This window comes from Echiichthys vipera (assembly GCF_963691815.1).
Source record: "Echiichthys vipera genome assembly, chromosome: 8".
NCBI classification, from domain to species: Eukaryota; Metazoa; Chordata; class Actinopteri; order Perciformes; family Trachinidae; genus Echiichthys; species Echiichthys vipera.
The window spans coordinates 12679830-12695858 of NC_139833.1; the positions used below are offsets into that span (position 1 = coordinate 12679830).

General features: G+C 43.6%; 1 protein-coding gene across 1 annotated transcript; it reads right to left on the reverse strand.

Annotated features, from left to right (window-relative positions):
- Nucleotides 1-875: 875 nt before the first annotated feature.
- Nucleotides 876-13443, reverse strand: LOC310950787 (uncharacterized protein). Its single transcript, XM_083918780.1, has 16 exons — nt 13183-13443; nt 12090-12248; nt 9687-9740; nt 8691-8746; nt 8191-8257; nt 7329-7454; nt 7004-7200; nt 6737-6883; nt 6021-6186; nt 5763-5913; nt 5290-5434; nt 4588-5181; nt 4372-4470; nt 4087-4224; nt 3950-4004; nt 876-3860 (listed from the first exon to the last, which is right to left on the reverse strand). The coding sequence occupies exons 2-16, from the start codon at nt 12142-12144 to the stop codon at nt 3430-3432; spliced, it is 2481 nt and encodes an 826-aa protein (XP_083774906.1). The 5' UTR covers nt 12145-12248; nt 13183-13443; the 3' UTR covers nt 876-3429.
- Between the last annotated feature and the right edge of the window lie 2586 nt (nt 13444-16029).

Sequence of the window (16029 nt, forward strand, 5' to 3'; positions counted from 1 at the left end):
CACACAGCCACACCGGAAAATCGTATTTTTTAACGGCTAACGTCTGCTTTTGTTTAGCTAATTCATCCCGTGACTAACGTTAGTAAACAAACGTCTTTCTATGACGCGGTACCTTTGAGCAACCAATCAAAAGCCGCGGTCGACCCAGCGCGATTTTGTATGAATTTACTACAATTATTTACATTATTTATTTATTTGTGAATTATTTTCTAATGCGAATAAATATCGTTGAATTCACCTTCATAGAAACGTTGGATTAAAACATTAAAATAATTTAATAAAAAATAAAATTGTAATAATTAAAAAATAATAATGAGAGGACATTTTCCTGGAGCGTCTGACCGGAAGTGGTCAAAGTGGTAAAACACACAATTTACTACTTAGCATGTTAGCATGCTGACATCCCTTGATGGTAAATATCATTCTGATACATCATAACATTTGATGTGATGTGTAGTAATAATATATATACATGAGTAAGTTTATTATGAGGAATTTCAATTATAATGAACCTACAAGGAATTTCTTATAATGATCACTAACTGGAGTTCATACATTATCCAGGTTTTTATTTACAGCCAGCCTACATAATTGTTCTCTCTGCATTACAATTCTGTGTCATTATGAAGATTAACCATCAAGCCATGTGGATGTTAGTGCTGCTTCATGGTTATTTAAGTAGCATATTGGTGCAAATGAATATTTAATTTTACTTTATGATCATAAATATTTGATAAGACAGAGTTGCTTGTGAAATATATCAGTTATCAGGGGTTCTTTCTTCATGCAATCCACTTGTTAATCCTTTCAATGTCTCACTGTACAGCAATAAAAAACAAAAACAAAGCGGAACCAAATAGAAAATCTATTAAGACTTTAATTTTCTTAATGCTTTTAAATACAGTTTTGGACAGTGGTTGATATCTTTTGCATGAATAATTTACATAATAAATAAAAGCAAACACATTTTATTGTCATTTTCAAAATAAGGCATTTATAGCAGCAGAAGTGGCCGACAGAGTCGCAGTTACCTGAAACACCTGAATGTTTCCAGTTGATCAGGACAGTTTCCAACCCAGTTTAAAACAGAAGTATCAAACCTGGGGTTTAGTAAAAACCTGTGAAACTGTCTCAGGGGTGTTTCAGGAACCTCTGCGCCAGTGTTCGGAAATTAAAAACAAGGAAAACACTTGTGTTGGCCCTAAAGCACTGGAAGTCACAGGAGGTAGCATCTTACTCTCCTGCCAATCAATTCTCTCTTCTTTTTTTTATTTGTGCAGCAGGTAATGTTTATCGATCACTATGATTATCATAGTCATCCGTCCACATTCAACTGCATCTTTCATAGTCTCTGTAGTGAAAGCTGTACAATAATTGATTCAACATTAAGCTGTGTGTTGCTTGGGCACAGATGTCTTCTTCCGATAACTTACTGAGGCTGTCTCGCTTAGTAAGACACCGGTTTATCATCAGAACAAGAAACTGGCCGGCAGCAACACTAAAACGTTACAAAAAAACATGGCATGATGACCTCAGATCTGCCAGTTTATGTGCCCTTTACACAAATCATATTGCACTCAGCACTTAACCTTTATTTTAACACAATACTTCGTAGACTGAGGAGGGGACAAAACCATTTTTTCCTTTTTTCAGAATAAAGTGGTGTTTAAAAAGGGAATGTCCAGTTAGTTATCAAACCAGAGCTCTCCCAAATGATTGATGGGACATGCAGCCAATTAGTGGCAGAATATAAGTTCATGTAGTTGAGATCTTGTATCTAAATTACATTTATCTGGTACGGCAGAGGTTAATGGCAGCTAACCCCTGTCAGATTCCTTTTCATTAATGTCATTATGTTAAGTGGGGTTGAAAGAATGGACATAACTCAATGAAACTGTATAATGCAAACAAATAATACGCCCATTTCTGCACGACCAGTAAATCATGTAGAATATAAAAGCAAGATCTGTCACTGACCATTTAGAAAATGTGCAGTGTTTTTCTGCCTTAGCCTCAGGTGGCAAGCTCACCTCTGCTCGTATTACGTATTCTCCAAAACATATTATGTTGTGCTAATTCTACAGTGCATTTTCTCTTAATATGAATGGTCGTTGTATAGCAAATATTTAACAATGTCAAATAATACATGTGTGGAATTAATTTACACTGAGTGAACAGGTGTGGCCTTGGGGTCTGGTTATAAATTGTGCTAAATCTGGCTTTGCTAGTAGCAGGGTAAGCACCGTGCGGCCGGCCAGACACTGTTGGGGGTTAATCAGGGAACAAAATGACCACCTGTTTTTGCAAAGTGATGAGGAAACTCTCAGTTGTCTGATTGGAGCATTTGTATGGGGACTATTTTTGGGGTGGGTGCCTGATTGCTCTCCCGGAGAACGGTGACTTGAACAAGGTAATGTGGCTGTTCTGATGATTACACTGGATAGCTACACTGGAGTTTCTGCCCGCTGGCAATGATTCTACAATGAAATGTCTGGTCTGAAATGTGGACACAGAAATGCAGAGCTTTTTTTTCCCTGTGTCTTTCACACGTATCCTCTCACAATTCGATCATACCTCACACACAAACAGGCACACTTAATTGTTAGCAAACAAATAACAAGTGCATTTGGCATTAATGCTGATAAATTTACATGGAAGCAGTTGGGTGTTGACACATACAAAACAGAAGCAGCCTTGTGTGCTCAGACACACACAGGCAGACATACTGAACACACATACTTAACACAAGCTTTCGCACAAACTTGCACGTCCACATGAGCTTGCACACACACTGCTTGTGTGCAGCTTCTGCCAGCTTTCTCCCTCTGCATGCCGACTGTGTGTCTGGCACTGGGGTTAAGGTCTGGAGCCACACACAAGCTGTGTGTTCTGTCTGGCTTCTACACAGTCTAAATGGGCTTTATGAATGGCTAGGACTCAATGACTGAGTCAACAGCAGGGGCCACACTCAACCCAATCCGACAACGGGTTTTGGAGATAAGTCAGAAACAACATTCTCCCAGCGCAACCAGGAAGCATGTTTAAATTAATATGCCACCAGGTTTTCTTTTGTTTTGAAATGCAAACATTGTGCTGTGGAGTGTGTCAATCCACAGATGTATTGCTTGTTTGCCATTTCTGGCTGAGCCCAAGTTCTTTTAAACGGCACTCTGCAGTGTTCATGCCTGTGCGTGTGTTTGTGCTCTTGTTGCCCCATCAAAGCCATGTTTAATCTGTTCGCTGCAATGAATCCAGCTCTCGACATTGCGTGGAGCCAGTGACTCTGACAGCCTTTCAGTGATTGATAGACAGATGGAGGCTGCTATTCACAATCTTGTGCCCTCAGTGGGATGCATCTTTGCCCCATTCATGACTATCAAAAATCTATCATCATCTACTGTACATACAAAGATATGCGCACACTAATCATCACCACTGCTCTATCATTAGATCCAACACTCGACTGACATTCAGATCTGAATCCAGACTGAAGTCTGACTCAACAAAAGGAGCTGTCGGCGGAGTAAGAGGGCGGAGAACAGACGTCAGTGTTTCAAGCCAGTCGGCAGCGTCAAACGATGACGGAGCCCGCCGTTTCCGTGACCTCCCAGTGGACGGCAGAGGGGAGGTACAGATGAGGGGTGGGGGAGGAGCTGGGATCACCTGGCTGGGGTTTATTACAGCGGGAGATGGAGGGAGCTCCAGCAAGAGGGAGGAGCAAAGAGGCGAGGGCAGGAAGCTGTCGTCCCTGTGCTGCTGGGAGGCCTGGGACTGATCGGCTTGAGGTGGAGGAGGAGGAGGAGGCGAAGGGCCGGGGGCTGAGTGGGCAGGGGATTTATGATCACAGACATTGACAGAGCCTGGAAGAGTGATAGTAAAAAGGATAAGACACTGAAAGAAATATGAGTGCCATTAAAGTTGTATTCTTAATTAATTATGGGATACTTACCCACACAAGTCATGGGCTCATCCAGAATGTCATCTATGGACTGCCGAGGGTCCATCTGTGACCAAAGCAAACACTTAAATCCCACTGTGCAAAAGGAACTCTTGGTGATCTGTCTCTGTTCATCTACAGACTCTAACCTGTGCTTTCTGGATAGCCTCCTGCAGTTCTTCCTCCAAGCTGCGAACACCGGGCAAGGACTGAACTGGGCTCGCCGTAATCTGCACTGGCAGCTCAAAATCCTGGCCAATCACATCACACGGTTGGCAGCAAAACACCTGATTAGAAAGCAAGGGGTAAATTAGTTGACAGATGGGTGATGAGCATATGCTCACGTTTGACCATTTCCTAGATTGAAGGCTATGTAGCATGCCCTTGAAAAGTAATTATCCAAGCTATGTGTGTATTGATTTGTGTGTGTTTACCTGTGTAAACAACACCTCTGTCTGTGCATCTGTTTCTGGCTTCCCTCTGGAGCATCCAGGATCCTGTTGCAGGAATGGATGAAGGGATCCTCCACATGACTGAAGGGATAATTTAAAAAAAAAACATGAATGATTGTAGTTCTTGAAAGCGTATATATAGATCCTGTTTTTCTCCTACTTATCCCAGACCAAAGATCGAAGCCTGTCTTCACTAACCTCGTTGCCGGTGTTAGTAGAGCGGTCCCTGGGCCTGCTCCGTAATCTCTCCCTCATCTCTAGCTCCACACTCAGCTCCTGCTGCTGTTGCTGCTGCTGCTCGTTCTCAGTTCTCCAGGGAGTTCCACACTGCAGGGGTGAGGAGGACGACATGGGTAGACTGGGACTTGGAGTTCCTGAGGCGGTGCTTGCAGGGGCCAGGAAGACAGCGTTGGAAAGACACTGTTCACCTGCTGAACTGACTGACGCAGCATTTGAGAAAGTGTTCGACATGTTCAAAATTCCGTTTTGAACTCCATTTTGAGCGTCGGTGAGAATCCCATTAGGAACTCCCCTGTCCGGGTTGTACATTTGTTGGTTAGGGCTGCTGCTGGGTGAGTCTTGTCCAGAGCTGGAGCTCGAGCCGGGGCTCTGGCTGGGTGGCAGCGGCGGGCAGGGGGTGAGGGGCTCCAGGCTGGTACCCAGCTGGCAGAGGGGAGCAGGGGTGAGACAAGAGTGGGGAAGCTGGAACGGGCGGAGACGCTGTAACAGAGCAGGCTTGGTGCCGGAGACGGGGAGGCCGCGCTTACGCAGCTGCTGCCGCAACTCTGACACCTGAAGAAAGGGTAGAGGGAAAGGGGGGAGCGGAAAAGACACTTGAGAGTTTGTCTTCGCTATGAATTGTAAATAATACTTCTTTCAGTGCTTTCATGCTTTTTTTACCGTTAGATCGACGAGATTTGCAGGGAGAAGCTCAGGCTTGGACGAAGGGTTCGTGTCTGTAGGGGTGTGGTGTGTTGTGGCAAGAACAGGTTGGGGATTCAGGGGCAAGGCTCCAGAGGACTTCACAAGGTCATTGTGATCTCCACTGGAGGAATGACAGAAGCATTAACCCACAAAAACTATCTGAGGACTAAAATCCTAAACTCATTGATAAAGCAGAGATCTGCCAACGTGGCTCATTTTGGGGGGCGCCCGGTGGCTCAGTGGTTAAAGCAGGTCGCTCTATAGCCCAGGGTTAGACTCCGACCTGCAGCCCTTTGCTGCATTTCTCCCCCTCTTTCTCTCTCCCATTTCCTGTCAACCTCCAGCTGTACTATCGAAATAAAGGCATGAGAGGCCAAAAATAATCTTTTTTAAGAGAGGTAGCTCAATTAGGATTACCCGACACTCTAAACAGCAATCTGTTTGCATACCTGGGCACAACAGTGAGCTGTTGTTGTGGTTGTAGCTGCTGCTGGTTTTGGAGGATTTGCAGCTGGAGGAAGACCTGCTGCTGCTTCAGGAGATGGGAGTAGGCTGGGTCTAAAGACTGGTTAGGAGTAGGGCTCTTCTGTTTGGCTCCTCCTGGAACAGTTGTTTAGGCTAAATTCAAACACCTCACCACAAGATCAAGCCTTGGCTGGCCAAATGAAAGTTAATAAATGTAGGTAAGTAAAGCATGATATTGGTACCTCCAGTCCCAGACCCTCCTCTCTGGTCCGGAGGAATGTACTGATGATATTTGAGTTTCCTCATTTTGGGTTTGGTGTCCCGCGGTTTCCGTGGGCGGGGGAGATGGTTGAAGTTAAGGGAGGGGGGCAGTGAGGATGAGCAGATGGGGCTGGGAGGCCGAGCTGTCTGTAAAGACACACATTACCCAAATTTCAATTGTGACCCTGCTGGGGTTCTAGTGAGTAATTTCAAGAGCAGTGTACAAAATATCACAGAGAAAATGCCGTATCACATTGTTTGACCATATTTGCCCCGTGTCAAGGTGAAACTCTTACATGAAATGTACAAATGCCTCACAAATCTCCAGATCACAGCATGTGCTGGCTCGGACATACATCCATGCTACTTATGTGTGAATGTGTTACCCGCAGGGCATATACTGAGCTCCCCCAGAAGTGTAAATTGACAGTAATGAATGCAGAACATTGTGTTTGACAAAATAGATGAGTGACCATCCTGTAAGGTTGAAGACCTCTACTGCTCTTTTATTTCTAATGCATGCTGTGAGCACCATAGCAAGCAATTGTTTGTCTGGATGAAAATGTCATATTACCACATTTATTTGCTTGCATTCTTGCCATTACAATTTCTTTTTGAGGAGTCATGATAATATACAAAACAAAAGAGACCTCCTTTTCTTTCGTGACAACATTATTATGCACTAAACCCATATTACCTTTGGCAGCAGGGGTGTGGTCTGAGAGGTGAGATACATCCCATTTGGTCTTCCTGTTGTTGTTGTTGCCGTGGAGTTTAATTCACTCAGTGTTATACTCAAAGGTTGTCTGATGCCCTCGGTTGCCGGGAGCAATGCCAAACCAGACTGAAGGCAGAATATATTCACTTTAATGTGTTTATCAGGGGTATTGGGAAGAATTCATTCATCAGACTTCAATGTGGCTGCCAACACACACATGTCTTACTCTCAGTGTCCTTTCCTCACCTGAGTATGACCAGGGCTGTGGTTGAGGGGCGGGCCCACAGTTGAGAAGTCATTAAGTAATTGGTCTCCTGAGAGCCCTGGCAATGAAGAAAAGGCTTGTGATTGGTGAACGCCATGTTGCTCACTGGGCGAGGAGGAGGGACAGGAGGAAATGTCATCTTCGAAGACATCAGCAGACAGAGGGAAGGAGGCAGGGCCTGAGGAAAAGAAAAGAGAAAGGAGGTAAGGTCAAAAGAGGAGGAGAGGAAAAGAGATTGGGTGGGAACTAAAAAAGTGCCACTCTGTGTCTGTGTGTGCAGGTGCATGCGGATGAGTGTTGACTCACAGTTCTCCAGGGGAAGTGTGGGTTTGTGCTGTTGCTCCACAGGCCCAGGTGGATGTTGGATCCTCTCAGTGAGGTCTTGCGTCTGGCGAGTCTTCTTCTGCCTCTGGGCCCCGCAAACAATCCTCTCTGCAGGGGGGAGGAGGACAGAGAAATGATGCAGATAAATGGAGAGATGGGGGGACAGATGGGAGATCAGCAGAAAGAGAGAGGAGAGGAAATTGGAGAGAGAGAGAGAGAGAGATTTTGAACATATGTGATATGAGCATGCACACCAGTGTTGCCACAGGCAGTCAGTCCCAACTCAAACGGGCAGAGGAATCAAAAAATGGTAAACACTCCAGTCCATAGGGAGATGTATTCCCTTGGATATGAACGCACACAAAACACAAGCACATTCACGTAACATTTTTAAAAGGGCATAAAGCGAAATCAGATTAAAAGCCCAATGTTATAATAACATTCTTTTCAAATTAAAAGTAAGGTTAGAAGGTCTGGAGAGGAGGGTGGAGAGAGGAAGCGATAAAGAGAGAAAGATGTCAGTAAACGATGACTCTGATGCCTGGATGGGCGGGTTTATCATGTGCTGTCAATCACTGATATGTTTGCAGGCTGCTTAAAATACAGAATTACAGAGAGCAACAAGGTCACATATCTATTTAACTGGCAGCTGATGAAAAGCCAAGTTAATTGCCAGATTTACACACTTCATTTCCTCACACTGTACAACAGAGAGCAGAGCAGATATGATAAACTACAGACAGGAAGACAGACAGACAGAGAGGCATGGAAATATGTGCACTTTGCTAGTAGAACACAAGGTAGCAGGAAGGAGAAATCAACATTAATGTTGGCAGGGCATCACCTTGTGCAGTTTCAGTATTCAGACCACTAGGGGGCAACTTCTGAGTGGCACCATCGTCAGTTAGACGCTGCATCAGGAAACAGCAGGTCAAACCAAAAGCCAGGGCCCACAGATTACGGGGGAGGGGGGGGGGGGGGGTAATTAAAATACAGTACCAAAGTAGTCTAATGAAATTTACACCAGTGTTTTCCCACGACATTTTGCCAGGGTCCTGTGCTACAAAGATTCACCACTGAAACCAGTACAAATGTGTTTCTTTTGAAGTGAGGTGAAGCCACACAGTAAACCATTTAAAAACCCATTCAGTGGTGGAGAAACACTGATCTATACTTAATACTTTTCTCACAAATCATGTTACATATATTCAAGTATAATCACTATACAAATTAATATAAATATCTTTACATGGCAACTTGGCTCTTAGTGCATCAAAATCAGTATGTGATCTGTATGGGAATGTCATGCTGTTGGATATCACTGAGAAAATGGATGCTACTCACCAGAGCTTCACTCTGGTCTTTCTCTGCTTTTTTGGGAGGAAACGTCGATTTCAACCCTATGGAAACAGATGAGATCCAGTGGTCATATGATGAAATAATGCAGCAGGATGCTAGCATAGTAGAGGAGCAACTCAGGTGAACCAGTGCGTCAACAAAGCACTTTCAGCCTTCAGCTCCCCTCCTCCCTCCAAGTTACAGCATGGAGCATCTGAGGCGCTCTTTTGTACTGGCAGGCATCAGAATGTGCAGAGTTTCTCATGCAACCTCCTTCAACCCTCAGACAACTCAGCCTGAGATGTCTGACACAAAGTCCCTGAGATTGTCTTTTTGTTTGTCTTCACTCTGGACTAGTCTGCATCACATTTGCTGCACCGATCCGGTTGAATTTATCTGTATTTTGGCACAATTTATTTGCACATTTGTGTTCAGATAATGCCTGATATTTAGAGCATATTGTTTTTGACTTATATTTTACCTCCATGCATTTACATTAATATACAAATTAGCAAACTCCTTGCATATTATTTGCATTTAATAACTGAATTAATTTGTTTATAACATCTCTCACACCTGCTATGGGTGAGTGCACAGACATATTAATGTGAATACAGTGCACATCTTGCACATCAAGTACATTTGTGGTTGTCAACCTTATTGTTCCAGCTGATTCATAATAAACATTTTGCATCACGTTTTTGACATAAGTGTTATCCCTTATTGTGGGTGGTATAATATGACAGCATTACTTTCTAGGCTCTCGCACAATCAGGAGTTTTAAAGTATGCAAAAACACAACATTTGAAACAAAAGTAAAAAATAAAAGGAAAGAAAAAGCTGGTCAATATAGCGAAAACCTACATAGACACACAGGAATCAATAGGCAATCATGTGTCATGTGCAAAGAGGTTGACCTGAAGATCATTAATATGAAATTCAACCTGCAGTCATAGTGTGCAGGGATCGATCACAATGTAAATGATATACACACGCACTAACCAGAGTCTGCATTGATTTCACTCTGCCTTCGGTTCTGAATCCTCAACTGCAGGACTGAAAGACAAGAACATAGATTGAGCGGGCTGAAATATTACAAGTAACACTGATGGAACAGTGAGTTAGTTTGATTTTGAAGGACAAACGATCTGACGCAGACACAGAAAGGTAAGAGTTGAGCGATGCACATTCACTGGTAAATGATATGGCCTTGTAACTTATATTACCTCATGACTTTGCAACACTTGTAGATTATATATCTCCTCTCATGCCTGCACACATCTACACACCACACGCATTCGCACATTAACATTTAGCACACACACACAAAAACAGGTGAAGCAGGGTAGGGCATGATACATTTCTGTGAGTTTTGAGACCTGAGAGACCTGTCGAGGCGTGGGGGGGGGGGGGGGGGGCTGAGGGCAGTGACTATTTATCTCTCAGTATGTCTATTTCTGTTGGTCCCATCCCCCCTTCAGCTGTCCCACTCCCTCCACAAGCCTCTCTTGCATCCCCTCCTCCTCACGTCATCCTCATTTGTGCTGTTAACTGTATTCTTCCTGCCTCTCTGGCGACTCAAAACAAAAGTTTAACGTTGTAAAAATCAGGATTAAAAGCAGATTAACGCGCCGTGCTCTGTCGTCTTAACAAGTTAGGAAAGCAGCGCTGGAGGCCCAACAGGTCTCAAACTACATTTGAAATCACATTACATAGCATAGTGGTTCCCAAGTCAGTCCTTATTACAGGATAAAACTAAATAAACGTATTTCTAAGAATTACGTTGATTGTTTTGTCTCCAATCTTTCCTCTTTTGCAATTTTATTGTAAAATACTGTCAATTTCTCTCTCTTCTGGCTTTTCAAAATCATTCCAATTAAACAATGTGAGAATGATGTTTTGGTTGATCTTCTCACATCAGGTTGGAGTCATTATTTCATCACAATGATTATCACATTGACCTGAAGACTTTGTAATGGAATCACAGGTCAACAAACTCAGATACAAAGAATAAGGACTCAAACAAACAGCATCATATCATACAATGGCTGACAAAAGTCAATGCTTTTATCACGAGGGATCAACAGTAGTTTGATGTAGCAGACTACTGCACACTAGCCGAGGCTCTGCTGTACATACATGATGTCAAACAGAGCAGCTGCCCTGAGGAATCACGTTTTCCAGCAGGTGTTTGTACACCTAGGGGACTGCGTCTATGTCATTTCCCCTCCTTTCTATTTTACCAGCCGTTAACGGCAGCTGTCTGGGAACACAACAGCAGCCGCTACAACTTGTAGGGAAACTTGAAATATGCAGCTATGAATCCAATGCTGTTTGTCGCAGAATGCCAGTCGTCTCCTGGAAGTTGTAATCAGCAGAGTATGAATTAGAAAAAAACTCACTAACGTCACATTGAATTTCATTTCAGCTGATTCTGACTATTTTTGCCCGCTGTATATGAACAATCTCTACAGACTGCGATATGATGTTTTTTCATTTCATTTTTATTTAATTTTTTATTTCAAACGTAAAAAAGAGGAAACAGAAAAAATAATAATATTACACAACTTGAAAACATAGATACATGAATAACAAACACTTGATTTTTTTATTCTACTCTTTTGTTCTGAAAAGATGTGGAAATAAGTTTAACACTTATTTAATCCTTCTCCATAACAAATTTTTAGTTACTTAACAGCTTCCTCTGACATATATTTATTTTATTTTATTTTTTATTTCTTTATCATATACAGAGATTAAACTCTTTTTAACTAAAAAATACAATTTATTTCACATATATTTATATTTAAATATATATTATAATTTATTTATTTATAAATACATTTTTTTTTACCTATTATTCATTACTTCTAATTTCTATTCAAAACGTTTAAATATATTGATATATTTTAGTGTCCAAAATGTAAATGAAATATAAAAAATACATAAATGACAAAAATAACAAATAAATTAAAAAATATAATCTATCATCATCTAAGATATCATTATCAATAACTCGTTTGTTGCTTATTTAGCCATGAATATTTAATGTTATATAAATTTAAAAGGGTCTTTATTAAAAAGGACTTTCCTGGTAAGGCACACAACTGTCACCTGGTAGAATGCAGAGATCTTTAGCCTCGGGCACAACTGTCTTCACGTCTATTCAACACATCCCTGCCCGTGTGTATCAATCACTAAATCCATTCGCCATTAGTCAATACCTTCACTCTATTGATCACATGATAGACAATGTGACCGACCAGCCAATAACCCTCCAAAACACTTCACCTCTATATTGATGCTAATGTTGCCAATTATGCCCAAGATGTAAAGCCTCTGTTATGGGGAAAATAAATCTTTCTCTCCTCTAATTGGCGTGAGTTGAGACCCCAGGATCCTCACCTGAGCGGAACTTGTTCCGGATGAGAAGCGACCTCTCAGAGGCCAATAGTGTCATGGTGGAGACGGGAGGATAGGTGTGGGGTTGGAGTAGATGGAGAGAGAAGAAATTCCTGGTGTCACTGGACCAGGAGGAATGGACCCCTCTCCTTCTGTCTCTCACTGGTGAAGGGGAGCAGAGGAAGCAGGGGAGTGAGAGAGACAGATGCTTGTTAATCCACTGATAGACACAAACCGATATTGATAGAGGCACGCAAAGCACAGCGGAGATAGATGGAGGGGGAAATAGAGACTCAAAGCCTCTCAGACCTACAGGCGGACTGAACACTGCAGTGAGCTGCTGTGGCAACAGCAGGCCTCACTATGGACAGCCTGTCATAATCACACAGAGAGTCACAGAGGCCCACCCACAGAGACAGAACCAACGACACAGAGAATTAAACAGACAAGGAGGCTTTTAGAGGGACGGAGCGAGAAGTCAGAGGAAGAAGAGGAGGAAAGGGAGAGTGACGGAGACAGAAGCCCCAGCAGGACTGGAGGACGCTGATTGTGACGGACAAACATGAACTCGCAACACCTACAGCACACACACTCACACTGTGACAGCAGGACCCAAATGTGTCATGCACTAAAAGAAGTGGAGCCGCCTCTCAAATAGAGAGAGCTGGAAATCTACATAAGCTGCATTAGTGCACACACACAACCTATTAACAATATTGATTTGGACCGGCCAGCTACAGAACACCCACAGGAAGCCTGTTTGAAGGGAATGGACAAACACAAACACACAAATACACACACACACACACACACACACACACACACACACGCACACAAGCACACACATGCTGTGGAATAGCTGAGGTTATGCATACTAAACCACCACATTGCTCTTCCGATTCCAAACCCCCTTAAACGCACACACATCTCACTTATTTACAATAGTCCAAAAAAGAAAGCCACTCACTCATTAATGCAATCAAATAACAAGCAATTGATTGAGATTTCTCATTATTTCACAGTAGGGCACTGAGGCGCAAGAAGGCACAGAAAACACTGAGAGAATAAAAGCAAGAGAATGAAAGAGAATACTTACAGGAAAAGAGAGAATTGAGTCCCTCGGGGGAAATTGGAGTGGATTTAAGATTAAATTGAGAGAGGTGCAAGATGGAAGAAAAGAGAACTTCGTAGTGCGTTTAATGACGATTTCTTTCTTTCATGTTCTTTTCATATCCACTTCTTTTTTTTCCTCTGTAAAGGTGAAATGCAAAGAGAGAAAGGATCAGTGGTTCCCTTCGTCCCCTTGCGATATAAACTCACCCTCTCTACCTCTGTCTTGCTCTCACTGCCCCCCTCTCCTCCGTCCGCCCCAAAGCATCCTGGATCCTTGGTGCCAACTGTGGGCGACTGTCAAACTGTACCCCTCCCCCCTCCGTGGCCTCATCTCCCCCTTCCCCTCCCCTCCTCTCCCAACCCCTATAGCAGCCATTCACCCCCCAACACCTGCTGACTGATTGATTGATTGAGGTGGCCGACTGAAAGAGAATAAAGACTTTTGTGTTTGTTTGTGCTTGACTTTGACAAAGAGTCGACTCAGTGATGAAGTCAGTGCAGTTCCTCAATGTTGGGAGCTGGATTGCCACATAATGTGATGGAGAGAAAATTGAAGGTAGGATAAAGAGACAGTTTATTACAAGGCAGCGAGAAAAGCCTGGGAGTATTTGGACTCACATCAAATCATGTACTGCAGCAGGGCTGCAGGCGCATATGCTCCTGTCAAGACACCTTTGGGTCACCCTCTTAAAGTGATTTAGCACTGTTTGCGTGCAAGTATACGTATGTGTGTATTGCGTGTGCGAGTGTGTGACTCAACTGAGAGTCACAGGTCAGTAAGTCAGTGTCCGTCAGCATATAGTTTACAGTATGTATCAGTGCTGGTGCCAAGCAAAATCACTCGAGTTTCACCTCAAGCTTCCAAAGCAACTTGGGTGAACATGAAGGAAAGTGCCAATGTGTGCATGTTCTGTATTCATGTGTGTGTGTGTGTGTGTGTGTGTGTGTGTGTGTGTGTGTGTGTGTGTGTGTGTGTGTGTGTGTGTGTGTGTGTGTGTGTGTGTGTGTGTGTGTGTGTGTGTGTGTGTGTTGCGCCTTAGGGCTGCAGAGAGGGGAAAGTGGGGGAAGTGAGGTCGTAGCTGGAGCACCTGTTCTGTCGACTTGACAGACAGGGCGGCGTGTGCTGGTTCAGCAGGTCGAAGAGAGGGGGAGACAGAGAGGGGAGGTAGAGGGGGTGAGGGTGAGGCAGAAGAGACAGCAAAAGTTGGAGAGGAAGGGAAGGAGGGGGGAGGGTGCAACACAGGGGGAAGTCTTTACTACGAGAGAGCCGGGGCCTACACAGGAAAACAGAGGAAAATAAGGAGGTTGCTGCCATTTCATCTGATGTGGAAAGAACGTGTGACGTCAAGATCCACTAATCGTAGAACACGAAGCAGAGATAGCACCGCATGGGCCAATTACGGTTGCCATGGAACAAAATGGAACAACTAATGGAACACAAAATGAACGGGAACCTTACTTTAATACATGGTTATAGACGGACGGCTCTTTCGGCTGCCATTTACGCACTACATCTGCTTTTTTCAGTCATTATAGAATCTCACCTTTGAGAGGGCATGAGACAGCTTTTCATCTCATGCCCTGTAAATGCATTTCACACACACACACACACACACACACACACACACACACACACACACACACACACACACACACACACACACACACACACACACACACACACACACACACACATACACACACACACACACACACACACACACAAAAACACTGATGGCACTGACAGCATGACACATTATTGAGGGAAAGGTGATGTAATTGCTTATTCCTTCAGAGCTACACCCTCTCCTCTACAGCCTGGACTCCCTCTCTGATTAACACCTGTTACCCTCCTTTCCCCCCTCCCTCACACTCTGTCTCTCTCTCTCTCTCTTTCTCACACACACACACACACACACACACACACACACACACACACACACACACACACACACACACACACACACACACAAACACACACACACACACACACACACACACAAACACTAGTGTTAATCCTGCACTGTGTCTGGTGAGCGAGGAGGCTTGCACGCCTTCCCTTGTGAAATATCACATTTCTCTGTTTATTTCTGGACTCATCTTTTCATGCGGGTCTCTGCCGTCACATGCGTCGCACAGCATCAAGCTTGAAATAAAAGTATATTCACGGGCGATTTCATATTTATGCCAACGCGGCCGCCTTCACTGCTGAAACTGCAGAGTTTTTGAATGTAGATCCAGCTCTCCCAAGGCTCAGTGTCTGTCTTCTGCCTTTCACCCTGGTATAAGTATCCCTGCACCATTTGAGAGAGCTGAGAGACAGCATAGAGCATGAGCCACTACATGCAACACATCACAAGTGTGAGTGTGCCCTCACATGGCTGAACTTTGCAATGACAACAAAAAAAGGCAAGAAAAAAAAAGAAATCCATCCATGGTTAGTTTAGCTTTCCATCATTTTGGCTCCCAGTAACAATAATGGGACATCTGTGATGCAACAGAGCGAATATACAACAAACAAATCAAACATATCAAAGCGCTGAATGTATCAAAGAGGGTAAAAAGCTGAAACATACCAGTCTAACACACTTCATTACATCTGCTGCCTCTCCCTGGTCGTCCATCACTGGGTCTATTCTCGTCCCTCTCTCCTCTCCTCCTCTACCTTTATCACTTCAATCACTTGGCCATGTGCCTCGTGCCACTCAGAAGCCCTGCTGCCCGTTCTGCTTCATGCAACACACACACACACACACACACACACACACACACACACACACACACACACACACACACACACACACACACACACACACACACACACACACAC

What these genes read in the sequence shown, in the direction of transcription:
- LOC310950787 (XM_083918780.1), bottom strand. Translation starts at nt 12,144, where the DNA reads ATGACACTATTGGCCTCTGAGAGGTCGCTTCTCATCCGGAACAAGTTC. An exon ending in CACACTTCCCCTGGAGAACT is followed by an intron (nt 7,201 to 7,328) that starts GTGAGTCAACAC and finishes TCTTTTCCTCAG; the next exon opens with GCCCTGCCTCCTTCCCTCTG. An exon ending in CAGAGGTGTTGTTTACACAG is followed by an intron (nt 4,225 to 4,371) that starts GTAAACACACAC and finishes CTTTCTAATCAG; the next exon opens with GTGTTTTGCTGCCAACCGTG.